This window comes from Cygnus atratus, chromosome 15, assembly GCF_013377495.2.
Source record: "Cygnus atratus isolate AKBS03 ecotype Queensland, Australia chromosome 15, CAtr_DNAZoo_HiC_assembly, whole genome shotgun sequence".
Lineage (NCBI taxonomy): Eukaryota > Metazoa > Chordata > Aves > Anseriformes > Anatidae > Cygnus > Cygnus atratus.
Window position 1 is genome coordinate 9,767,172 of NC_066376.1, and position 26,956 is coordinate 9,794,127.

General features: G+C 41.4%; 1 protein-coding gene across 1 annotated transcript; it reads left to right on the forward strand.

Annotated features, from left to right (window-relative positions):
• Positions 1-15: 15 nt before the first annotated feature.
• ABCC6 (ATP binding cassette subfamily C member 6) lies at positions 16-24,935 on the forward strand. Its single transcript, XM_050713910.1, has 31 exons — positions 16-168; positions 1,787-1,963; positions 2,322-2,447; positions 3,080-3,217; positions 3,441-3,566; positions 4,143-4,204; positions 4,996-5,127; positions 5,692-5,904; positions 6,289-6,466; positions 6,908-7,069; positions 8,136-8,228; positions 8,820-9,023; positions 9,605-9,751; positions 10,583-10,670; positions 10,964-11,033; positions 11,448-11,574; positions 12,057-12,233; positions 12,657-12,824; positions 14,289-14,472; positions 14,930-14,993; positions 15,671-15,791; positions 16,523-16,730; positions 17,767-18,077; positions 18,811-19,010; positions 19,658-19,784; positions 20,366-20,467; positions 21,192-21,338; positions 21,906-22,064; positions 22,302-22,468; positions 22,951-23,145; positions 23,584-24,935. Exons 1-31 carry the CDS (start codon positions 115-117, stop codon positions 23,690-23,692), a joined length of 4,536 nt encoding a protein of 1,511 aa, XP_050569867.1. The 5' UTR covers positions 16-114; the 3' UTR covers positions 23,693-24,935.
• Positions 24,936-26,956: the final 2,021 nt, after the last annotated feature.

Genomic DNA, 26,956 nt, shown 5'->3' on the forward strand with positions numbered 1-26,956 from the left:
CGGCGGGCCCGCTGCCCTCCGGACTTTGCTCGCTGTCCTCAGCCGGGACGGGTCGAGGCCCCTCCGGAGCGGGAAGGGGGCCCGGCTGTGTGAGGAAAGGCCTGCCCCGGCGCCATGGCGGCGGGCGGCTGGCTCTGCGGCTCCCCGGAGGGCTCCGGCGGGCTCGGGGTGAGTGAGCTTGGTCCTGCCCCGAGGCAGCGCTGGGCTGAGGGGGCTACAGATGTAAATGGGTGACTTGTCAGTAACAGCGGGCTTCTCAGTAAAGAAGCTGTCGCTGTGGGTAAAGGTAGGTGGCGTTATGAAATCTTCCTCTCCGAAGGATATCCGCACCCACATGCAGAACGACCTTGTTCTCTGTGCAGTTGGAGTAAGCTTGGTGAGAGGTGTGCGAGCGTGCTGGAAGGGTGTGGAAGTATGCTGAAATCCATTTATTGTCTTCAGGAAGTGTCTGCTGAGCGACCCCATACAGTAAGAGCTTTAAAAGGGCACCGATGAGTTAATCACTCCAGGATCACACAGGTTTCCATCGTCAAGATTGATAAACTCCTGTAATAACTTGTGAGCCGTTACCTGTTTGTTCCTTATCTCATCTAGTGATTCCTTTCCCCAAGCCTTGCTTGGCATCATATTGTCTACATAAAGGATTTGAGCCACCTCTGCAAGTTGCTGCAGAAAAAATACCCTATTTTACTCAAAGCTGGAACAATCACGTCCCAGCCAGCCCCACCTTCTTCTCCAGGAACAATTGAGGGCCAAGATTTTCCCACCTGGCTGCTTAAACATTGGCTTCAGATGGCTTTAGGAGCACCTAGTAAAATACACTTCTCAGACACAGAGTAGCTGCAGGTTTCTTGTGAACCAGGGTGAGCTGTAGATGTGTTTAGTACCTCTGAAAAAACAGGTCATTGTTCCTTCTGTGCCAATAGGTCATGTAGGAATGCTCCTTTTGCCACACAGAGTTTTAGAACATGTTACTCTCTGGCTCTTTCTGTCTCTTATGTGCACAAGTACCAGAATCTCTGAGGCTTACTTAGCAAGTAAACCAAAGCCTGCTTAAAGTACCTGAGTGACCCTGGCGCATCCGAACTGTGTTCTTGTACACGTCCCTGACGTTCCTGGCAATTACCTGGTCCCCTAGATCTGCCTGGATGGAGCATTTGCTGTAAATTTAAGCCATGTGCTTTGAGTCTTCCGTCTCACATGTCCATCTGCAGTTGCTGCATTGTTAGTTTTATTATGTTAGCGATGAGATCCAACTATTTATTCAGTCTGAAAAATTATTAATGGATTATAAATACGCCTGGGGAAATGCAATTGTGATGCAGTTTATGCTCTGGGATGCTTCTTTCCTCCTTATCTCTACTTCACCAGGCGTTCTCTACTGACCACTCTTATGGTTCCCAAATGCTGATAATCTTTTTGATTCCAAAATTTTTTCTTCTTAATTCACGTTCAGTAATTTAAATTTCCTCTTTTTTTTTTTCTTCTTCAGTTCTGCTGCATGATGTCTTTTCTTTGGCATCTTTCACTTTTCAAACCTTTTTTTTCCTTTTTCCACTTCCATTTCCTCCAAAATGCTTCTGCTGATCTCTCCCTCCTTCCTTTACCTGTGGCACCTTACAGTTCTCCTGCAGCTCCTCTCTTGCCAAATGTTTTTTACATTTGAAACCCTACATCAAGTTCCTCTAACATTAGGCTCAGCTGGAGCATTAGCAACTTGCATTTGCTGGTGAAATTCTGCATACATTAGCATTACTGTTTCAATTCTGTGTTGCTTCTGTTACAGGACTGGAACCAGACATGGCATGCAAATACCCCAAGATTTACCTGGTGCTTTGAGAAGACAGTCATTGCTTGGATCCCCTGTGCCTATCTTTGGATCAGTTTTCCCTTTTACTACATGTATCTTCGATACAAAAACAAAGGCTATATCAGGATGTCCCACATCTTCAAAACCAAAATGGTAAAGGAGGAGGATGGGGTTTGATCCTAGCATTATTGCAACTTTGATGCAGAACTTAATTTTTCTAAATCATTAACTCTTTTCTGATGACCCACCTCTGTGTTTACTTTGACATTTACCCACTCAGGTAAAGTCACATCAGTACAAATCAAGTAAATCTTCAGGAGTAACTGTCACAAGATCTTTCCCCTTATACCTCCATGTTGTTTCCTGCTGCTTCCCATAATACTCTCTATCCCATATCTGCTCTTTCACCTCTCCAGTCTTACAGCCCAGGCTGCTTGGAACAGTCAGTTCAGTGGATCATCCCATCATCATTTCACTCTATTTCAACGTGTGTTTGCTGTCTCTGCCTCAGGTCCTTGGATTCCTCCTGGTAATACTGTGCTTTTCTAATGTCTTCTTTGTACTATGGGAAATAAGCCAAGGAATTCCACGGACTCCAGCATTCTTCATTAGCCCTGCAGTGCTGGGGATCACAATGGTAATTCTTCTTTTGTTCTGTCTGTGTGTGGCCCAGCTTAGCCCTCCTGGGGCAGATCTTGTATTTCCCATATTTCTCAGTGTCTTTGAGCACAAAGATAGCTGATGGGGAATAGAAGGCTGAAGCCATGCTTTGTGAGCTTGGGCTGTATGAAGCAGCAAGGGATTGGAGCTGGGGCAGTGGATCTACAGCTACATTACGTAGCCCTGTGGGTCGAATATGCCTCAAAAGAGCTGAAGCAGCAGTAATGCCTAGAAAGAGGTCTCACATCAAGATCCAGTTTCCGACAACCACAGTATGTGATTTAGTATGGCTGGTATCATGATGGGATTTCTATTCACCTAAATGCCTGCCCTCCCCTTCTGTCATTGCATCTTCATAGCCTAGAGACTTCTAGCTTGTTGGCCCAGTTGTGGTTTTACTACTTGCTCTTTCAATAGTGACATTCTGTAGTGCAAAACTGTGCATAATTCCTTCACAGTTTTAGGCTTTTAGGAACAATACTTCAGCTCTGAGCATCTCGAAATATTTGGGCTAGAAACTAGTTGATTTTGCTTTATTGTGTTCATTAATTTGATGATAATGTTTGGCATACCATTACCAGCTATTTATATATTTCTGCTTCCTCACAGATCCTTGCCATGTTCCTTACCCAGGCGGAAAGAATGATGGGCATCCAGTCCTCAGGCATCTTGTTGATATACTGGCTGCTCTCATTCTTGTCTGCGGTTGTGATGTTTAGTTCCAAAATCCAACATGGCCTGGAAGAAGTAAGTGAAATCATGTGTCTTTAATATGCAAGGGTATGAAGACTCTCAACAATATGGCTCTTTTTGCCACATTGATTGTGAGGCAAAGAACCAAATTCCTTTCTTAAGATCTGTGCTGAGAAAACTGATGGATGACTCTTTGTCATCTCTGCTTATGTTTTCCCTTTCCATATAGTGTGGTGAATGATTTTTACATCATTCTCAAGAGCATTCTGTTTCTTAGGGCTTCCTGGAAGACCCTTTCCACCACGTTGCAACTTACCTTTATGTTAGCCTTGTGCTTGGTGAACTTGTGTTATTCTGCTTAGTTGATCACCCTCCCTTCTTCTCAAAAGCTGTCAACGATCCAGTAAGTAAAACACAGCTTTTCATAATGATTTACATCATTGCTCAAACAGGAATTTAGACTTCTTGGGATATGCAGGAATGTGATTATCTGGGGAATGCAAAATGCATCCTTCCATATAAAGACCAATGGTTCTAAAATGTAACCAGCAGAATCTGGGATAACCACTTTGTCTCTCTATGTATCTTTTGAAAAACTAACTACCTTTTCTATCCACACTCATGTTTGTTTTCACTTAAACTAGCGTAGGGCTCATTTTGCTTCTCCATGGTCTTCTGTGCAGCAGTACATTCCTCTGCCTGACGTATGAGTATGGCAGAGCTCTGTGCTTCAGAAAGTAAATGTCTTTGAGTAAGAAAAATAATATTCTTCCTTCCTCCATCTGAGATGTTATTCAAAGCCTAATTCTCCAAAGTCTGATCCCATTGATCCTCCTCGATACATTTACACTGTCAGAGGCAGTGAATGGGGGCTGGGTAGCTTTTTAATTGTTTTCTCCTTGGGAAGTACAGGAGAGACATCATCGGAAGCATACTCTTTTCTCTACATAAATATCATCCATGTTTTTTCTTCCATCAGAATCAGTGTCCAGAAGCCAGCAGCTCTTTTCTGTCCAAAATCACATACTGGTGGTTGTCTGGGTAAGAAAACATAGAAGAAGACATGGTTTTGCTAGAACATCAGTAAAAACAGCAGCATAAGAGGGTGTACATGAGAACCAGTCAGAAGCATCTCAGCCCCCAAGTTAGCTTATGTAGTGAGGATTTAACTTCCTTCTCTGGGGACTTGAGGTATTCTCACAAGATCAAATTGTAAAAATTTAGCTTACTTTTCTCAAACTATTTTAAAGCACAATTTGTGATTCCAGATAATACTCTCCCTGCTTACAGCAGGCTTCCAGTGGCTTCTTAATCATTAAATAGACTTCAGCAATCTCAGAAGATCACTGTACACCAACCACACTCTTACCTGCCTGCCAGACCTTCCTGTAACAAATGCTGGTCAGAGAGAAAATACTGGATGAGGATATTGGTCCAACCTGCTGCTTAGTGTTCAGAAGTAAAATGATGACATACCTTCACCTAATGTCAGCTCTGGTAATGCTTTGTTTGTTTCACTGAGCCACAGAGTAAGTTAAGCTGAACTTTGTCCCCACTGTCCAAGACCCAACTGTCAGTATCGACTAAAATAGAATTAGGGCTTACTTGGAAATCACAATTCTGTTGACAGAAGATAGCATAGGGATTTAAAGCAAAACTGCTGTTCCTAAATGCTCATATTTATTCAGGGAAAGGATATTCCTAAGTAGTGTTTATGGAAATCCCTATGTACTCACTGTGGAGCACTAACTTAAAGCCCACCTGTTTTGAAACCATTACAAGTGCAACAAATCCTTCTGTGCTTACCTTACAGCTGTCTGTGTGTTCTCCAGGCTTGTCTGGAAGGGCTACCAGCAGACCTTGGGGGTGGATGACCTGTGGTCAGTGAGGAAAGAGGACTCCTCTGAAGAAATTGTTACCTGGGCTCAAAAAGAGTGGAAGAAGTATCATAGCAGAACCAAGCAGTGAGTACTTGATCTAGAGAGCGTGTCATGGATTCAGCTGTGCAGTTTCTCTCTCGTTTAGATGATGTAAGCAAATACACTCACAGAGGCTGACATGCCATCTCAGAAGAAGCTTGAAGCCCCCGTTTCCCACAACGTGCTAGACAGACTGCTTCAGTACATTCTCAGGTTCTGAATGTAAGCTTTGTTGGTGTTTCCTATCTGAACAAGGTAGGAATCCCACTGAGTTATTTTTCTGTTAAATTAAAAGAAAAGGGTAGTCTACATAAAATCTGTGTAACTCGCTGCTGTGAAAACTTAGTTCACTTCTTCACTCTTCGATGGGTAAGCACTTAGTGAGTTCCTTTATGCAAAATCCCATTTTAAATGTTGAAATCTGCTGGAGAACGCCTTTAGTTCCTGGAAGCTTGGAGCTATAAGATTCTTGTGAGAGGGGACATTTTTCGATGTGCATTTATATTGTACATGGCATGAGATGCAGTTTGGGATATTTAATGATTTTCTGAAAACACAAGATCCTTAAGCTTGTTCCAGTTACAGCTAGCTTTTCCATTGTTTCTTTAGAAACAAGGAGTCTGCTACTTTTAAAAAGTGTCAGAAGAGTGAAACTGGTATAACAGAAGCTGAAGAGACAGAGGTTCTACTGCAGTCAGAATACAGTCAGAGCAGGCCCTTACTGAAAGCATTTTGGAGCATGTTTGGAACCTATTTCCTTCTCGGCACACTCTGCTTAGTTATCTGTGATGTCTTCTTGTTCTCCATCCCAAAGATACTGAGGTATGTGAGTATTTAGAATTTATTTCCCAAAGGAAACACCATATGTACAAGATTGCTGCATATATGAGCTCACACAGAGACGTATATGTCAGCACTCACAGAGCTGGATACACAGACACTTTTGAAGTCTCTGATCACTGTTGAAAGGAGCTGGATTATCATTGGTGCTAAGCTCACAGTCAATTCAGTGAAAAAGACATGACTGTTGAAAGAAGTGCACACCCTCTCCATTGCTGTTTAGGATACTTAGCACTCTGTCCATCTCTTCTACTATTTTACTGACAAAGATCAGCTAGAGAGAATACAGAAAAATCCCTGTTATTTCTGCGTTTCTGGTATTTCATCAGTTAGACATGGATTCAACATTTTGCTCCTGTCTTGCAGTCTTTTCCTGGAGTTCATTGAAGATCAAGAAGCCCCTAGCTGGCATGGTTATTTCTATGCCTTCATTATGGTCCTGCTAGCTTGCCTCCAGACTCTGTTTGAACAACGATATATGTACATGTGTCTTGTTCTGGGATTGAGACTGAAAACTGCAGTAACAGGGCTTGTGTACAGGAAGGTGAGTCTGTAGGTTCATTTTCAACTTTTTTTTTTTTCTCTAGCCCTACATTAGTAATTATGACACTGTTGGTACAATGCTCTTAATATCAAGGAAGATATTACTGAAGAACTACTTCTAGCATGTAATTCTGTGCTATATTCATCTCTGAACAGTGTGTGGGTGATATTTTACTATTTGTTTTTCAATCTTACCTCTGAAGGGAAAGCCAAGAAAAGGAAGCAACATAAGGTTTCTTACATTGTAGATTATGGTTGGGGAATGGAGTAAATTTTTCATCCTAAAGTGAAGTCACATATCCCAGGCAACAGCACATTTTCATTACCTAGAATTTGACCTTTTTCTCTTTTTCCTTTCTTTATAAGGGAAAGAAAGTTGTTTGATTTTTATATCAAAGCTGTTTTTTGACTCTGCCTTTCCTTTATTCTCTACCCTGTCTAGATCCTAATAATGTCAAATGCATCAAGGAAAGCAGTAACAGTAGGTGAAATTGTTAATCTGGTATCTGTTGATGTCCAAAAGCTAATGGATCTTATTATCTATTTTAATGGGACCTGGCTTGCTCCTATTCGGATTATCATCTGCTTTGTCTTCTTGTGGCAGGTAAAATATGATGATGGCACCTATCAAACCCTTTCTATTTCAGGTATCAGAGGAAAAAGGAGCTTTCAAAATTCTTCTTAGAGCTTTCCTGGTCTGAACAACCTGAAATTGCCACATTTTTCTTAGCTGTTTAGCATTGGGGCATTCACTTTCATTGTTAGAAGTTATTTTTATTGGAATAGAATTCTTACCTGATTCTTCATCTTCTTACCTGTGTATTCAGCATTCAGTCTCTTTTAGGGAAAAGACTGGGAGTATGACTGTTCTGAGCTGACTGATAATATTCTGCCTGAGATTCTCCTTTGTAAGTGCTCTTTTCAACCAAAGTGTAGTGGCCCACTGCAGGCTCCAGTTGCAGCTCCTCTGCATGGTTACTAGTTACAAATAGCAAACTATTTGTTTGCTAGTGTTTATAAAGCATTTTATGTACGGAGTACGTTTATGTATACCAGCACTCACCTTTCTAGCAAACGTAAGCCATCTGCGGACAGATACAACTAAACCATGAGAAACAAGCTCTCTGTTTTGGCATGCAAGTTATTACGAACCAAGATATCCAAGAGCTGTCCAAGAATATGTGGCACAGTATAATACTGCCATTTCATTTCTCTAGTGGATGTAAATTCACACAAGATTGGTTAATAATGCCACAATAATATTTTGTTTTTTAAACAAAAACTGGTTTTGTTTTGTGTCACTTACTTATGCCAGCCACAAGATGTCCTCCTTAACACATCCAAGAGCAGCCAGGAAGCAATAGAAATTACTTAAATTGCCAAGCATGGCTTCTGGATCTCTTTCAGCACTAATCTAGTTCCTAAAAGGGAAGCAAATAAATTCAGCAGAGCATGATGACAGCAGTTACTCTGCTTGGAGAGTTAACAATCCACAGTGCTTAGGCAGCCCAACTACCAAGAAAGGCAAAGGCTGGACTAGAGGAAAGCCTTAGACTTGGGGGATGTTAGGCACAAATTTCAAATCAGAAGGAAGGTGAGCAAGGGGGAGTGGAACACTGTTGTTTCTATAATACCATAAGTTCTTCCTCTTTCCTCTTCTCTCCTGGCAGCTTCTTGGGCCATCTGCCTTGACTTCAATTGCTGTATTCCTTTTTCTTTTACCTCTGAATTTTATGATCACCAAGAAGAGGAGTCATTTTCAGGTACATTTTGCCTCATAAAAATGAAGTGTTTTACTGACATGAATTATGCTAGGATTCAACTTTTAAATCTCAGTTAAAGGCTGCCATGCTCTCCAAAGGAAGGATGACATGGAACCCACGGCTACAGAACAAATCAAAAGCTGAGGATTACAGTAGGCATGTTCTTTAAAAGACAACAGCAACAACAAAAATCATTGCATTGATGTGTACCACTAACGTTTGACTCTAAGAGATGGCTTAATATGTTATTCATGATGACCATGACTCTCTGAAGGACCACAGAAGGATTTAAAGACTACAAAGTTTCTTTAAGTTTAGAGTAAACTCTTCTGCATGTTCAGTCTTTTACCTTGTGTCTGCCCACCTTTTCTGTTTTTGTTTGTACTGTCAGTAAAAACAAAGCTCTGAAGAGAAAATGCAAAATGTTTCCCAGCCTAAAAGATGTATAAGCAAAAGAGTATACACAGCTCAACTGCAGGGAAATTTCTTCAGAATTCATAGGCAGTATTAAGGTGTGGGGCTTTTTTTCAGAATAATTGCGCAAGTAAATATGCAACCTGCTAAGTGATAAAACTCAAACATTTATTACAGGAGACCCAGATGAAACATAAAGATGAGCGGGCCAAACTTACCAATGCCATTCTTAGCGACATTAAAGTAATCAAACTCTATGGCTGGGAGAAAACCTTCATGGAGAAAGTGCTTGGTATCCGGGAGCAAGAACTTCAGGCCCTAAAAAGATCTCAGATTCTCTTTTCAGCATCTCTAGCTTCTTTCAATTCATCAACCTTCCTGGTGAGTGACTCACCTTCCTACATAAAATGTGCTATTACTTCCATTTTGTGGTCCTGTCTGGACAGATTTTTCCTGTTGGACAGCTAGAGATAATGTCTGCCTGGAGGAGTTGGTGGTCTCACAGGAGGAGTTGAGCCCCAGTGGGATCGGCTGCACAGACATTTACACTGTCCTAGCAGTTCCATGGACGAATTACCTGGTCTGATGACATGTTCCAAGCAGATGGAGCCTGCTTTGTAGGAATCACCTGGAGACCTCCAGAGTTCACAGCACAGTCAGTATCTGCACAGGCCACTTCTGTATATGCTGTTGCAGGTCAGCCATATGTGTTTTTAATGGAGAATGGCTGTGTTTTCACCTTACTGTGACTGCAGCAAGAAAACGTCCTTAAAGGAGAACAAACATCAAATGATTAGACTTGGTTTTGTCACCTTCACCTATGATATTTGCAGGCCAGTGGTATCATGTATATGGATGATAGCCTGGGTTCCAGGGCATGTAGGAAGGGACCTGCCACCCTTGAATCATTCTCCTTTCCCTGTCTGAAGCAAATGGTTTGCTTTTTCTTTGCTCCCTTCCAGATTGCATTTGTCATGTTTGCTGTCTACACCCTGGTGGATAACACACACGTCTTGGATGCTCAGAAGGCCTTTGTATCTTTAACACTGATCAACATCCTCAACACTGCACACTCCTTTCTGCCATTCTCCATAAATGCTGTTGTCCAGGTTAATTGCAGCCTATGTTTCTTTTTTTTTTTTTTGGCCACAACTTTTTTAGATATCACCATTGAAAGGTAAAGGGAGGGATTTCTTACGGCTTTGAATTTCAGGCCAGCTATTTAATTGCTATTGTGAAAAAGCGAAGTGCAAGGAGTTGCAGCTAGAGGTAATTTTGAAGTACAGTTTTTCAGAAAGGGTTGATATATTGATGAAACAGTCACCAGGAATAATTCTTAAGTCTTTTAGAGACATATAAACATCATGTGGTGTAAGGCAGAGACTAATACTTTTTTGCTGGGCAGTATCTGGTATTAAGCTTTCTTTTAGAAGCATTAATTACCTGTTAGTCCTATATCACAAGCACCATTAAATCTCAGACGTGCTTCCAGTTCTGTTTTTAATCACAGAGATCAGAACAGATGGGGCAAAATCTTCATGGGAGATCAGGGGAACCTTACTAGCCCAGGCCAGAGAGAAAAGCAAGTCACTGTTAGTGAGAAATTGGGAAATTTTGCTTCTCTCTTGCACCACAAGAAGACTGTCATGATTCTTCATATACAGGAGCAATCACTGGGAAAATTGAAGGATGAATTTGGGAAAAAAAAGCAGCAATTTCAAGCATGTGAACAGAAAATACATGTAAGAACATAGCTTTTTTGTTTAAGTGGAAATAAAGACAATTAACTTAGGGAAGAGCTGCATTTGTCCATCTAAGCCTATCTGCAACATAGCACCTAATCAACAGTCTTCAGTGGGTTTTCAGGTTGAGTCTTAACTTCTAGTTGTATTCCCTTTCTATTCTAAATCTTACTGTTTTATGTGCTTCTTCATTTTCAGGCCAAAGTTTCTTTAAACCGCTTAGCAGCTTTTCTGAATCTGGAAGAACTGAATCCCGAGAGCTCAAACAGAAACACTTCTGACTGTGGTGAGCTTGTGTCTTAGTATTGTCTTACAAGAGGAGTAGCTTCCATTGTTCAGCTTCCACAATGGTGCCTACCATAGTAAAGAGAGAAGAACGTTGCCTTTTACCATCACTTTCTCTCTCAGGCCTATTTATTTCTAACAGTGAAATCTAGTCTGGTAATTAACGCTTCTTTTGATAATTAACATTCATTTTATATAAATAAAAGTGCATACTGAAACATAAAGACATAAATAGGGCTGTTTCTATACTTACCTTTGAATTTCGCAAGCGTTCTTTTTCTCCTCATATCTTAGTACAGGCAAGTATCACCATAAGAAATGGAACATTCTGCTGGAGCAAAGAAACATCTCCTTGTCTTAGAAGGTACAGCCTTAACCTTAGTCATCTCAGTTCTGTAGGTCAGGGTGGGTGCTGAATGAAGGAATTCTTCAGAGCCCAAAGTGAAATCAGTGTGGAATATGTACAAGTTTCTGAGTTTGCTTCATATTTAACATTGAATTCTGAAAATTAAAAAGTCAGACAAAAAGTATTATTGCTTTTACACCTGTCTTAATGGGAACACAGAAATAGGAAGGTCCTTGTATCTGAATATTACCTTCATATGCAGAGACTGCTTTCCTTACACAATTTGTCGAAACATGGAATTACACTAATTTAAGTATTAAAAAAAAAAAGGTCAGCATAACTACAGCAAGAATTTTGCTTGTTTTCTTTTCGGAAAACATATCTAAAAGGTGGTCAGAGACTGATTGGGGCGGGGTGCTCTTTTCTCTGCAGGATAGATCTTACTGTGCCCCAAGGCTCCTTGCTTGCTATAGTTGGCCAGGTGGGTGCTGGAAAATCTTCATTGCTGTCAGCATTACTTGGTGAGCTGGAACAGATGGATGGCTGCGTGACTATGAAGGTAAATTTTTCCCTTAGCATTTGCTTCTAATTAGGCTGTCTTCAGGAACAGTAAGGTATCAACCAAGTCATCAGGTATTCGATGAAAACCTACTTACTGCTGAACTTTTAACAAAATTTATAGCGTAGTAGCCTGTATTTAGTCATCAAGAGGTGCTCAAGACCTGCCAGATGAGCCTGACCCTTGGGAATGGGAATTGGAACAGGATTTTGGAGATCTGGTTCCATTTCCCACTCTAGCAGTGAGCTGAAGTGACATTATAGTAAGTAACATCACTTGAAGTTCTGTTTCCTCCTCTGTAAGACAGTGAGGGTGCGATCCTTTTATTTTGAAAAGAGCTCAGACCTTTAAATGGTGATGATCATTGCATATTTTTATAAAGCTAACTGGGGAGGGGTTTTCTTCAAAGACAGGTTCCCACATGTCCCCATTGTGCTTATGAAAAAGAGATTGGTAATATTCTTCCATTTCCGTTTTTATAGGGCACAGCAGCTTATGTTCCCCAGCAAGCCTGGATACAGAATGCTTCAGTGGAAGATAATATTCTCTTTGGGAATGAGATGGATGAAGCATGGTTTAATAGTGTGGTTGATGCTTGTGCGTTGCAGCCTGATTTGGAGAGCTTCCCTGCAGGGCAGAAGAGTGAAATAGGCGAGAAGGTACTGGCCCAGTTTTATGAAAAAGTTTGCCAAAATATGAGTAACTACAACTTCGGGTGTCCCACTTAAAACTACAAGAAATGGATTAAACTTGCAAGAGGCAGGTGCTCAGGAATTTCTGAAAAATTGGGCTACAATTTACTGGGGTCTGAAGCCCACTTCCTGACAGTTAACCAGAGAGATGAGAGATGCTTAATGAGAGTAAACAAATCCAGGTCATTCTTGGGTCCTTGTTTGCAGGAGAGCAGAGTTGCTCAGGAGGAGATGCCTCTGTCTCAGCATCTCAAGAGCCTAATTTCTTGGGGGGGGGGGGGGAGAAAGGCACTGATTTAAAAATCTCATAAACCATCAGTGTAAAATGGAGTCATGAGCTTATAAATATGCTGTAGCTTAGGAATAAACAGTGTCAATGCATTTTTACAGGGAATAAATGTATCTGGAGGCCAGAAACAAAGAGTGAACCTTGCTCGTGCCGTATACCAGAAGGCTTCAATTTACTTACTAGATGACCCCCTCTCGGCTGTTGATGCCCATGTTGGACATCACATTTTTGAACATGTTCTTGGACCCAGTGGCTTACTAAAGGACAAGGTATGTTATAAATCCTGAACTTTAAGAGACATCAAAATCTATCTAGTCATAAGTGCGCCCCAGATGTTTCCAGTAAGGTAGGTTACTTTATCAAAGGCTCCCAAATTCTTTTTTGCTAGTCCTGGGTAGGTACTACTGTTAGCAGCAATGGAAGGGGAGTGGGTAACCTCTGCAGCCCACAGAGCACACTGAAGTCCACCAGTGAATCTCACCTAGGTTGAATTCTCCTGAAAGACTACTTCTGTCCTCACTCAAACAATATGCCTAATTCCAGCCTTACTGCTATAGTAAGTCTGTAGTTCTTTTGGTCTTCTGTCAACATTAGACTGGTCCCTCTTTGGGATTTATTTCTAGTATAATTTGGAAGAACTGTCTTTCACTTCCAGTTCATTGCATTTTACCATAATTTCTCATTCCTTCACTTTTGAATACTTCAGTGCCAACTTTACAGTTCTCATCACCCAACTGTTCATCACTTCAGTCTCAGGCTTCACCTTAAACTCTTCTCTTCCTTTCTTCTTTGCATTGGATGCATTTTGGTATTCCTTGTTTTTTCTCTGTTGTCAGGCAATAGAGATGATAAATGTGGATGTATAAGAAGGGATGGTGGGGCACCTCTATTTGTTTCATGATATAAATTGACTACAAATATTTTATTTGATTTCAGGTTGTAGAAGGAAAATAGGTATTTATTTTCATCAGAAAGTCCAACTAAAACAGACATGTCTGTGATTACAAATACCTTTTCTCATGAGTAGATTGGTTGCAAGTATCAGAATATAATTATTATACTCAAACGTAGAAAGACTGGCAAAGAAGGTAGCTATCGGATTTCATGTATCAGATTTAAAATGTACTTAAAGGGCTTGATTGTATATTAGAAATGTAGAACACACCAATGTCTTATTTAGGGAAAAATTACTTTTATATTCTTTCCTTCACCTAAATGTGCTCAGAAATTTAAATGAAAAAGATCCACACTGTAATTCCATTCAGGCTGATAAAGTTTTCAGACACAAATTTTATTCTGAAATACTGGCATCAGTGAGAATAAATGTGACATACTCTCCAAATACCATCATTCTCCTTAAGAGCTTTAGCCTGAGTGGCATCAGCAACGTGGGAACTGGTCAGTGAGACAGGCAAAAGGTCCTCCTGCACATATGGTGCTAGCATGAGACTTCAAGCCTTATTTCCCATCCTTGCTCTTTTAGGCAATGCCTGACACAAGCAGTTGGTTAATCCCTCCACTCCTCAGTTTTCCACTTTCAAAATGGGCACAAAGCCATGCTGCAAATGTAAGCATCAAAGACACTCAGAAGTGGCAGGAATAAATAACAAAAATATCTCCATGTTAGCAAAAATTACAGGTTCACACTGAGGACATCTTCTTACAAGACAGCTAACTGCACCAGCTCAAGTGAGCAGGGGAACACTGGAACAATTGTAACTTTCTTCCAGCAGACACGTGTTCTAGTGACTCACACGATCGGCATTTTGCACAAAGTGGACAACATTGTTGTGCTGGTGGATGGAATGATCTCAGAAATTGGTTCCTACCAAGAACTTTTACAGAGAAATGGGGCTTTTGCAGAATTTCTTCATTCACACATTACTGGGGAAGAAAACGCATGCTCTGGTTTTCCAGGTAACCCAAACGAATTGGAATTGTTTTTCCCAGACCTATCAGTCACTTGTTTCCTTAATGTTATATTTAATTAACTGGGGGTCGCTGCTGTTAATAGCTGGGAAGAGGGAAAACAGAATGAAACAGGATAAGCCAGTTGTAGATTTGTTCTATGAAGGACACTTCGAGCAGGGATCTCATCGCAGGAATCTGTTGCTTTATGTGGGATGTGGGAAAATATGCCAGTCAAATGAGCTGAGTCATCACCTCAAAATTGGTTCTTGAATTAAGTTTCATCTTAGTAGGCAACAGTCATGCATTTAATATAATTACCCACTACACGTGCTGTTCTTCAACCCTGACTTCGGTATTTCTACCTTTAGAAAGAATTATTTGTAATGGATCTTTCCTCAAAGGCTATACAGGACAAAATGGTATTTGCAAAGCACTTAGAGAAAACAGTTTGTTTATTTTACAGCTATAGGAGACACCAGCAGCACCGTCACCTCTAGAAACTGTCTATCACAGGAGAATTTCTTTAGGTAAGCTTCAAGCTGTCTCACACACCAAAGAACTTGCTCTAAAAGTCCATTAATAGCCTACACCGAGTCTCTTAATTAATACAATACAGGCTTGGGTTTGATCTTTAAATTAATAATGACAAACAAGCAAAACTCAAGACCAGCTAAGGAACTGCTTTTCAATATGGATGTTGTTAATATTAACATATTTCCCAAGGAGACAGAATTTGTCCCAGAGGTCAGTACGAGGCATATGGATACATTTACCTGCTGTTCAGTTCCTAGTGGGGCTGTAAGGTCTGATTCATTTCACACCAGCCGCAGCTAGTGTATGCTCAAAGCCTCTGTTTGTTAATGGCTACACTTGACAAAGCCCAGTGCCTGTGATATGTATGGATACTTCTTGGGGTCACTCTGGAGGATCCCAAAAACTGCAGCCTTTGAAATAAGCATGAACAAAGGGGAGATGGGTGAGGACAAGTAAGCTTCCTGAATTCCCACACCTTATTTGACTCCGGGAAAACGGCATTGCCATTGTAGGAATCATTTTAATGTGATCCAGGGAAGAAGGAAGGGCAGTTCAGGTTTACACTCCACCATAAACATACACGATGGTGGGATTCCCTGGATCTAAATAGGCTTTAAAATACTGATTGCCCTAGCTAAAACTTGAAAGAATTTTTGTTTTCTTTATGAAGTGACAATTCAGTCAAATCTTCTGCTATGGGAAGGGAGACCACTCCTGCAAGTCAAGACACTACTTCTGCTGTAGCCACTGAAGGAATATTAACCACAGGAGAGAAAACTCATCATGGCAGGGTAAGCACAGCACTTTCCTTTAAGGACAAAGATAGGTACTGTGGGTTTATTACTGACCCACTAACCCCTATCATAGGTGGGTCAGCTCACTGCCTAAGTTAAGCTAGTGCAGCTTCAGAACAGTCAACTGAGTTGTCCAAATTTGCCCTGTAATGGAGACAAAGTCATTTCCAAACTATTTTACATAACACCTCCTATGTAAACTGTATCTCCCAAAACGTGCCCTGATCTAAGCAGTGGTTTGAAAATAGGAATACTGCACATACATTGCAGGAAATACATGATGGGAACGAGAGAGGAAGGAGTAATTTATGACCACTTGAGAAGAGAGAGCCTGATTCAAGAATTATAAGAAGGGAGAGGGCACCATGAGGCAGTCAGGGTGAGGTGGTAACAAAGGACAGAAGAGTACACATTACAGGGCGCTTGTAATCTTGGATCTGGCTGTAGGTTCTTGAGGCTGATGGGAAGGGGTGAAGAGGCACATCACTCTTCTCATCTTTCCCAAGAGGTACACTTCAAAAGGCCAAGGCAAGGAATAATGGCTTCGTTATTCATCCACCAGGAAAATAAGGAAAGAATTAACGTTTACTGTAGCCCGTGACATACTCAGTAGATATGCCCTAATAAATCATTCTGTGTTTCAGAGCTGGTTTTCCTTGCTAACAAGCTTAATCTTTCCAACCCGTCCTTCCATCTCCTTTTCTTTTTTCCTAATTGTTTCACTCTAGGTTAATACTTTGATTTATGCAGCCTACCTGAAGGCGACAGGCATACCACTGTGTGTGTACATCATTCTGTTGTTCACGTGTCAGCAAGCGTTATCATTTTTTCGTGGTTACTGGCTCAGCATGTGGACAAATGACCCTGTATACAATGGTACACAACAACACACAGAGCTAAGAGTTGGAGTCTTTGGTGCACTGGGAGTCATTCAAGGTTCGTTTAACTTGCTCACCTAATTCTTCTCTGTGTTTCCATCTCCATTTCCCATATCCAGGATGTTTCCTCAGAGTATAAACAAGTGGATGCCCATGGGCTCTTCGCCTCCCAGGCTCTTGGCACCAGCCCTAAAAGTTTGGCATGGGACCTAAAGCTACAGGCTCTGACGCACAGAGAGGATTTCTAAGGGATCTGAACATTTTGAATGTTACTGCTTGAAATTCCACCTCATGATATACTAGAAGCATTCTGTGCCTTTTGGCAGACCATGATCAATTGTCTTCCTCTATAGTTCCTGCTGGAACTGTATTTATCTGGACCAATAACAAAACAAAAGAAAAAATCATCAACAGAAGAACTATGCTATCCCTATTTTTCCATCCCACCCCCTTGTATCCAACATTTTCTACATTTTTCTTCCACTCATCTCTTTCAGTTCCTCCAATATAAATGAATCATAACCAAGTGCCAGTGGTGGCTCTTCTTCATGCTGAATTAAGTCTTGGTTTAGGCTATTTGAGTGTAAAGAAAGAAAAAAAACTTTGAAAATATTATATTCCTTTAAACCTTAAAAAAATTGCCACGATTATTTTGATCACTCTTAAAACTTGCCTGTTTTAGAGCAGAAATTAAATCTGAAAAGACAGCAAGCTGAGGAACAGAAATTTGAGAAAGCTTTTAAAGTTCAAAAGAGCAGGAAGGGTTGGGAACCCTTCTGTGCCAACAGTGAATGTGTAGTCCAGAAGCCTAAAACTTGGAGTAATTCAAAGTAGTTCCAGTCTAGCTCATTTTGTGAAGAACAGTTTCTGTGCATTTATGTTGCTGAACTCTTCTGCAATCCCAGCTACCCTAGAGAAAGGGTAGTTTACCTTGCAGCTCTGAGGCTTGGCTTAATTGCTACCAAAGAGAAAGGCAGCGCCTTTCACTACTATTGCATTCACACTACTAAGTGAAAGTCATGATCTTGCAAAGGGAAACTCCAAGGTGACTTTGTTTAGACCCAGTAACATCGATTATTTTTTTAATATTGCAGCTGTTTGCAGATTTGTCTCCACAGCAACAGTCCTTCTAGGTGGTGTGATAGCATCACGTAAGCTGTTTCTGCAGTTGCTGAGGAATGTTGGCAGATCCCCGATGGTCTTCTTTGAGCAGACACCCATTGGAAACTTACTGAACCGCTTCTCCCGAGAGGTGGACGCCATCGATTCCATCATCCCTGACAAGCTGAAGTCCTTGCTGGGATTCTTGTTCAACTTGCTGGAGATCTACCTTGTGATCATTGTGGCTACACCAAAGGCAGCGATGGCCATAGTGCCTTTGACTGTTTTTTATGCTGTGTTCCAGGTAGGAGCTCATAGAGATGTGTAGACAGAAGAGTAGCATGGCCATGACCTTACAGAAAGCCTGCTCCCATTTCTGAGGAGCAGAGACATACAGAAACTATTTTTATCATCTCCAGTTGCATTTGAGTAACAATAACATCAGAAACTCTTCCCACGTCACCTCAACCTTCCAAAGGACCTCAGAGAGGCTTTTACTTTTCTATTGTCCAAATCAGATCCCACATAGAGCTATATTCCTAGTCTCCATTAGTGTAAATGAAATCATATTAAGACCAAAGGCACTTTTCCTTTCCTCTAGCATTTCTATGCTGCCTTTTTTTAATACAACCGTGTATATGAGGTCACTGCCCCATTGCACGCAGATGCTTAGCCAGGTAAGGCTAAACGGAAGGAAAGGGGACATAATGGTGGAAGCATGGCTCCATTCTCCATCAAGCGAAGGGCAGGTCTACAGGAGAAAGTAAGCATGAGTTTAGAGGCTTTGTGAGTTCAGAGTACCTTGGCTTCTTTGCGTTAACCAACCATGGGGTTACTCTCAATAGCGAAAGGAGATAACAGAGTCTGAAATGCTACTGCACCTTTTAAGGGCATCTCCTGCCTGCACGTTAGATTTTATAATGCTAGGATAGCACATACTGTTGCACTCATTGAGCCATTTCCCAATTTTCTGTGGAGCATCTCCACAAAGGCATTAACCTTCTAGTCACTTCTCTTTCCATTTCCTTTTGTACCAGCACTTCTATGTCATCACCTCCTGCCAGCTGCGACGCATGGATGCTGCCAGCAGGTCACCCATCTACTCCCATATTTCAGAAGCTTTCCATGGGAGTAGTGTGATCCGTGCTTACATGGACCAGGAGAGGTTTATTTTGAAGAGCAATTTCCTAGTGGATGAGAATCAGAGAATATGCTTCGCTGGAGCAGTTGCTGACAGGTACAAATCTGGAGTGGAGAAGAAATGACAGTTTACTCCCATGGCCCTTGTGAGTAGAGGTAGCTGCTCTTGGGGGGTGGGTGGAGGTATTCAAAAGATGAGGTGCACAGAGTTTGAGGAGTAAGGTAGTCTTTTACTTCATCACTCATATTACACCTCTCTGGCAATGTTGCTCCTCATACAACCGATATGCTCCATCTCTGTTGTATGGCGAGGCAGACGTGCTGACACAGAGCTAGAGGTATCATCTGATGTCCAAAATGCATAGCTCTATTACGTGCCTGGTGCGGCCTGTGGGATATGCAGAATCTGTCATACAACAGACCCATCAGCCATGAACAGGTGAGGAGCAGCGGAGTGAGAAAGGTTAGACCAATTAATCCAAGAAGCTGTGTGCTAGCTGCTCTCACCCAACAGCCTTTGGAGAAAATCCTAGCAGAGGTGATAGATCAACCAGTTTGGACAGACTGGAGTCATTCATGAGCTACAAAGTGGCCAGTTAGGAGCATCAAGGCCATGACAAGAGCTTTGTTGTGTACCCTGTACCCTCAGCAGTTCCACAGTTGTTTTGCAAAGTAATCACAGGTGCTGTGGGGAAAAAGTAGGAGGGCAACCAGCAACAGCTGTGTACTCTCCTTCTCTTGCAGGTGGCTTGCCACAAACCTGGAGTTTCTAGGCAATGGCATTGTATTGTTTGCAGCACTATTTGCAACAGTTGGCAGAAAACACCTTAGTCCAGGAACTGCTGGCTTCTCCATTTCATACGCTCTTCAGGTAACTTAGTATTGAAGTAATACCATGCTTGCCTTGCATCGAAATCAATTTACACTTCAATTTCTGCTACCATTTCAATTTCCAAGAAATCATGAATTCTTTCTGTAGCTTTCTAGGTGCCTTCTCTTACTAAACCCTGCTGTTAATGCTGAAGCCCAGAGCATCCAGAGCACATGGCCCCTTAAAGATAATGAACCCAATAAACACGCAGCAGCTATCTTTTTCCTCCTGCATCTGAATTCATATTTAATTCACAGTATGTTTCAAGTAACTGAGGCGTGTTCTTCAGTGTCTGTTTTATTTGCTTTTAGACTAGCTACAGAACAGCCTAAGAAAGTCACGCTACCTTTAACGCCCAATCAGTAGCATTTCAGAGAAAGCTGGCCAGGATCTTTAACACAGTTTTACAACCATGGGGCCTTATGAAAGTTTATTTTTTAGCCTTTTAAGGGATGATTTCTCAAGTAATTAGCTGATGAGGATATCCTTGTAAATAAACACTAAAAGAAAGTAACAGGTACCTTGTAAGCACAGGTCCAAGTTCTTTTATCTGCCCTAACATTTCTGCTTCTTCCTGCTAGATAACTGGTGTTCTGAACTGGATGGTGCGCTCCTGGACAGAAATTGAAAACAACATTGTTTCTGTGGAGAGAGTGAGAGAATACTCAAGGACTCCTAAAGAGGTAAATAGCCAACTACTGACCCGACTAGCACAGGAAAAATCTCTGCAAATCAGATTTGTAACTTTTCTGTTCCACCTGGAGAACCCCTCCTGTTTTTGCCCTTCTGAAAGGCCAGTTATATTTCCTTTAGAAAACTGTAGCATTTTGATCCAACTGACAGGTTGTTTTGTAACCTCTGATTATCGTATTTCCATGAGACAGTTAAGAATTAGATTGTCATTAAAATAGCTTCACTTGGTAACACTCATGGAATGAGGCATATTTTCTGCCCATATTTGGAGCATGTATTTATTGTGCGTGTTCAGATGTAACTCTGTGATAACTGATGGCTGCTAGATAGCCTTTGAGCAATTAAGAATCTCCAGTGCAATCACTTCTGTTCTGTAATCGTTATTTCTCCATATACTGGCCTGAGATCCTACTAAAGGGGACTTTCATGTACATTTCATGCACATTAATCTTTTTTATTGAAACGCTCAATATCAGATCTCTGACGTGCAAATAAATGCTTATGCCCATTTTCACTTAAGATGACTGGGATCTTTGCAGGAAATAAAAAAGCCAACATTTGCGAAATGAAAGTTAGAGGCCTTTCTCTCTTTTGTAAGCAGATCAGTGGGAATTTAGCACAGATGCCTTCATAAGCTTCCTGTTTTGAGTATGGCCAACTCATTTGGTAATTTAAATCAACTTTATATACTGTTGATTGTTGTCATCTGTGTAGGCACCCTGGACTCTAAATGACAAACTTCAAGGTCAAGTCTGGCTTACTGAAGGAAGAATTGAATTCAGAAACTACAGTTTGCGATACAGACCAAACTTGGAGTTAGCTCTGAAGCACATCAATCTAACCATCAAGGGGAAAGAGAAGGTAAGCATGAGCTTCCAGAAGAGCTGCAAGTGTGAGCAGTGCTTTGCAGTGATGAGATCTGGGCAGATATAGTCCCTATGTTACACCAAGGTACAACAACTTGTAAACAGGAATGCTGTGGTAAGGTATGAGCCCTTTCCCATCAATCACATCGCACTCTTCTTCTAGTGAAAAACAGTGCTTTCAGGATTGCTGCATGCACTAGATATTCTTCTGAGTGAAATTTCGTTTCACAGAGTATTAGCAGAGTTACAGCTAAGGAATTTCACTTTGTAAATCTAGTGCCACATCAAGGCCCTGTTCCAGCTCATGAGCCTTGTGGCTATTCTTCCCATTAAAGGCTTTCAAGATTCACTTTCATACAAAACAATTATAAATTCTAAATGATTCCTTTTAAGAATGTAACCCTAGACTATGTGGGTCTTAAATAGCCCTAAAGATCTGATCTGTGTAGGACTGTCTCTTTCCAAAGGCTATACACCAGCCAAGAAGAACGACATGACAGGTCTTTCCAACTACGGGAAATGATCAACATCAAAAACAAAAGGTTTCCACTGCACTTTACAGATCGGCATAACTGGAAGAACGGGAGCTGGGAAATCTACTCTTGCTGTGGGATTGCTGCGATTAGTGGAAGCTGCGGAAGGAGCGATCCTAATTGATGGACAAGATATTGCTCAACTAGGTCTCCATGACCTTAGAACCAAGATAACTGTAATTCCCCAGGTATGGAATTAATTTCTAGAATGCTTCAGCAGAGTTGAAAGTCTTAACACATAGCAAGGGTTCAGAAATATTCTATGAGGGAGGGACATTCAAAGAACTCAAAGCTGGAACTAACCTCTATGCCATGCTAGTCTCCCATTCAATATAACATTAGCAACAGATTTGCACCCAGCAGAGAAAACCAGAGAGCTCATTTTTATAACTAATTTCAGGAGTTGTTTGTGTCTCTGTGCTCAGGATCCCGTTTTGTTTTCTGGCACTCTAAGAATGAATCTTGACCCATTAAACCAATACACTGATGCAGACATCTGGACAGCTTTGGAACTGACTCAGCTCAAGAACTTTGTTGCAGATTTGCCAGATCAGTTGGAATATAAGTGCACTGACAGAGGGGAAAACCTAAGGTACCTTATCTTCAAAAAGACAGTGGTAGGGTAGTGCCAGCCTGTGGGCTAAGAGGATGTCCTAGACAAGAAGTCTAATCTGTAATAAATAAATTAAATGGGGGGAGGAGGGGTGAGAGGAAACAATGCCCAGACTGCAAATTGCCTCATAATTGGCCTATTTAATAGCATGAAATCAAATTATTAAGATGCCGAGTAGAAAACCTTTGAGACTTAATCACTGTGTTGGCTTATGTTTGTGCAGTGCTTCATGCACTGAAATCCTACTCCCAGTACAGATCTCCTGGGTGCTACAGTAATACACACTTTTCATTTCCTTAGCTTGTTTCATGCTGTTATCAGCAGTGCCACCAGCCTCAATCAGCCTTTCAGGGAAAGGGAACAATCACCCTTTCATTACTGTTTTCAAACTAATCATGTAGTCTGACCCCAGGGAAAAGTAACTGCTGCTCTTCATTTAACATCCTCCTTCTTACTTGCAGTGCTGGTCAGAAGCAGCTGGTTTGTCTGGCCAAAGCACTTCTTCAGAAAGCCAAAGTCCTCATTCTAGATGAGGCCACAGCCGCAGTAGACTTAGAAACTGATCTTCAGATTCAGTCCACCCTGAGGACTCAGTTCAAGGAGAGCACAGTGTTAACAATAGCTCACCGGATAAACACCATCATGGACTGTGACAGGTAATAATACCTTCAGCCACTTTCCTAAAGAGGAAGGAAGACTCAGACAACCTGTATGAACTAGACAAATAACTGTGTATTAGTGAACAACAATTCCCCTTCTGTCCTTTTCTTGCTTAACGCTCAAAGCTTTGCCTTTGATCTTAGGTGTTTTTACATCAACTAGGCACCAGCAGTAGGTTAATCAAAGATCGCTTATGCCTGTATAATGCATTTCATGCCATAACTTGTTTTTTTTAACCCACTGACAGCTAAACAATGGCTATAGCTCTTTGTTTCCTCTTAAAATCATAAAGGTAAAATACACCTTCACCTGTAAAACTTGGTTGAATACCAAGCTAGTTCTGAAATTTATTTTAGAACTAAGTAGAAATCACTTATGTTTATTGCCATTGCTGGTGTCCCCCCAGGCTTACACATCTGTTTTAATGTTCACAGGATTTTAGTCTTGGATAATGGCCAGATATCTGAATTCGATACTCCGGAACAATTAATAGCTCAGAAGGGACTGTTCTACAGACTAATGGAAGAATCTGGTCTTGCCTGAGTGACTCATGGAGTACACCATAACGCCATCACCATCAGGAATAATTGATCTCTTAATTGAGTTATTACCTTGGTTTCATTCTAAAATGACGGGCATGCCACCACATCTTGTTTGAGCTATAACTGCAACGAGTAGATGAAAAAGGATGACTTGGGATACATGTTGTTTCCTTAGGAAACTTAGCAGTTCCATTTTCATTATGTTTCCAGATACCCAAACCTCACTCTTCTGTTGAGGGCGAGAGCCAGAAAACAAACACCTTACTGCTTTTATGGTATAAAACCAAACAAACTAAAAGAAAAAGACCACAGCATTTCCCATTTGTGCTATAAATGGAGCCCAAATACACCGCCATATTTCATGATTGCACAGGTTATTTTTAAAAGCAACCACATTTCATAAAGAACAAGAATTTAACTGGTAGCAAGCAAACCATTTACAGCTTGTCCTAAGTTCCAGGCAGGACAAATTCAACCTTTCATGAATGTTTTAGGACTGCTCACCCAAGCACTGTTCTTACAGATGTGGTGGCCTCCAAGGCAGCAACTGAATCTAGTCATCCAAAGTGCAGAAACGCTGGGGGAGTAGGGAAGAGAACGTGGGATGCCACTAAGCACAAGAGCATATGGCTGCCTCTTGTCACAGCTGGTGATCAGATCTACTCCATCGCCCTCCATGGCCGCTTTGGATGGTACCTGCATGCATTGTGCTGGGTGGAAGGCTGACAGCTTAGACACAGGCTTGCTGACACAGGAAAGAGCAACTGAGCTGGTGGGTGGGCAGCAGAATATCATTCATTGCATTTGAAGGCTTGGAGCAGCCCTACTGACAAACTGTGGTTGGTCACAGCGGAGCGTGTCTGAACTCTTAGTACTGCTATTTCCTAATTGAATTTGGTCACGAGGAATTTATGTGGCAGCCTCCTTCTCCAAACCATGGTTCATTCCTGGCTCCTTCTGTGCAAGTTTACCTGCTGTGCATGTTACCCTGGCACTGCAGAACCTCTGGCATGGTGAATCTTTCAGATGCTACTTTAACAAACCAGAACAGCATCCAGAAGGAAAGCCCTTCCAGGCTTCTCACAGCGCTGGGGGCTGCCGTCAGAGCTGCTCCCGAGTCTCTCCTCAGGGATTGCAACAAGAAAATGTGACGAACAAATCACACTGCAAGCTACTGCTGTTTACCATGACTTCTTAAAGCATTTCATTTTCTAGAAAGCTGAAATAAAAATTGAATCAAGTATTAAAGTGGCTCAAATGAAGAGTAATGGTGGAGGGGGTGGGAGAACTCAAACCAGCAAGGGTCAACCCAGACCAGCAAAACCCAGAAGTTTCTTCTCCGACAGCTGTTCAGTAGCCACTTCACCCACATTAAGAGCAGCTAACATTTTCTAGTGGACAAGTGCTTAAGATAAGTCTAATGCCTACTGCCATTTGGTGTTAAAATACTAGGAAGGAAGTGGGTTTTTTTTCGTACTTTCTCCAAACCAGTATCTGTGGTTAAATAGAGTACCTTACTCAAAGGCAGAGCCAAAAAGATTCAAACAGGTAGGTCATGAGTACCCTAAAGGCTGCTCACTGGATCTCAAACCAGAAGCATTTAAAACTAGTGAGATGCAAGTTACGTGTTTTAACTGTTGTCAAAAAGAAACAGAAGTGCTGATGTTGCTGGGCAGTTCTGAAACAGACATCTTTTAACATACTGTAATCTCTGGTATAAACATCTTTTAAATACTCGCTTTCCGTTCCTAAGTTGGTAATGAAGGAAAAAGTCAACAGGAGAAAATAATCAAAACATAATTTCACACTGGTAACCTTTGAACAGGCGCTGTTTAACTGTTGGCTTGCACAACCTAACAGCAAGCAAAAATACCAGCAGCTTTCACACATAAAGCTGTGCTGTGAAGGCAAAAGAAAAAGGATTCCCAAGATCACATGGGACCAAAAAAAGACCAACCTGTTTCAGATGAGTAAGAGTCCCCCAACTTTATGTCCAAGCATTACTGTAAGTGACAAATAAGAAACTCAAATCTCACAAAAAAAGCTTTTTTTTTTCTTTTGAACAGAATGAACTCTTTTAGGATGTAAGGCACATTCCACATTGCAGCAAACAATGTCAGCCAGGATATAACAACATGCATCAAAATCCAATGCAGTAAATTCAAATGAGATGTTTTTACACTTTTATATTACCATATTTATTACAAATATATATGTTAATAACACCAACAGTAGCTTCACAGGCACTGCAGTGGCACACACATCATAGCTGTAAACTGAAAGATAGACCACTGCAGGAGCTGGATGATTTCAAGTGAAGATAGTGGGCTGTAATATCAGCAGTGCCTGCTGGATGGCGCCAAACTCTTGTATACGATGTCATGTGCCCTCATGCCAGATTTCACTTACCAAGTCTTGAAAGTGCCCCAAGTACTCAACGAGCATTAGGTATGCGCACAGCAATGAAGTGGTGTGCAAGCACAATGGTATGCAAGCACAACAGTGGAAACAGATTAAATAAGGAAAACGTACTGGCTTTATTGCCAGTTTCTAAGACCTTACCTTGCAGCAAGTTACATCATTTTCTGCAAATGTTCCCAATGGCAACGCCTGCAGGGCTCAGCACATGGGCCTCTCTTTCCTAGCTGAAACCGGATCTCTCACTGCTGTCCTGCTCCTACCTCAAGGCACCCCAAAGATTACACAACACTGCTTGCACACACAGGTTCTGGGGGAAGAAAGCTGTATTCATTATCTTTGTGTGCAGTAAAGATTAATTTACACTGATCTTCATAATGTATAACGCAATTTTGCTCAAGTCACATTCAGACAACATAGTCACGTGTAATCAGGATCATGAATCAATGCAGCAATAGCACAAAGCACTGGTGGGCATTTAGGGCGAACAGAAAAGTGTGTCTGCTCCAGAGCTGGGGCAGAACGATTTGTGCCAGCAAGCATGTGAATATATGAAACTGAGAGAACAATGACACATTAATAACTACATCATTGAAAAAGAACACGACAAACACACAACAAGCAGTCTTCTGGCCCCTTGTTGCACTATTTATATGGTTATCTGCAAAATACAGACAGCCTCTTGGACACACAGTGCCCTGAATGTTGCATGCAGCCCATGAATAGGACTGAGAATACACAGTGACACCTTCTAGTGTACCCAGCTGGACATAGCAAGTACAGTTTAAGTAATTTTTATTTGCGCAACTCCACTACAAACACTTTACACAGCAGAAGCTTAGTTCTA

Coding starts and splice junctions, on each gene's coding strand:
- ABCC6 (XM_050713910.1), top strand. CDS start 115: ATGGCGGCGGGCGGCTGGCTCTGCGGCTCCCCGGAGGGCTCCGGCGGG. Junction 14,994..15,670: donor TCACAGGAGAATTTCTTTAG/GTAAGCTTCAAG, acceptor TTCTTTATGAAG/TGACAATTCAGTCAAATCTT. Junction 18,078..18,810: donor TTTTTTATGCTGTGTTCCAG/GTAGGAGCTCAT, acceptor CTTTTGTACCAG/CACTTCTATGTCATCACCTC.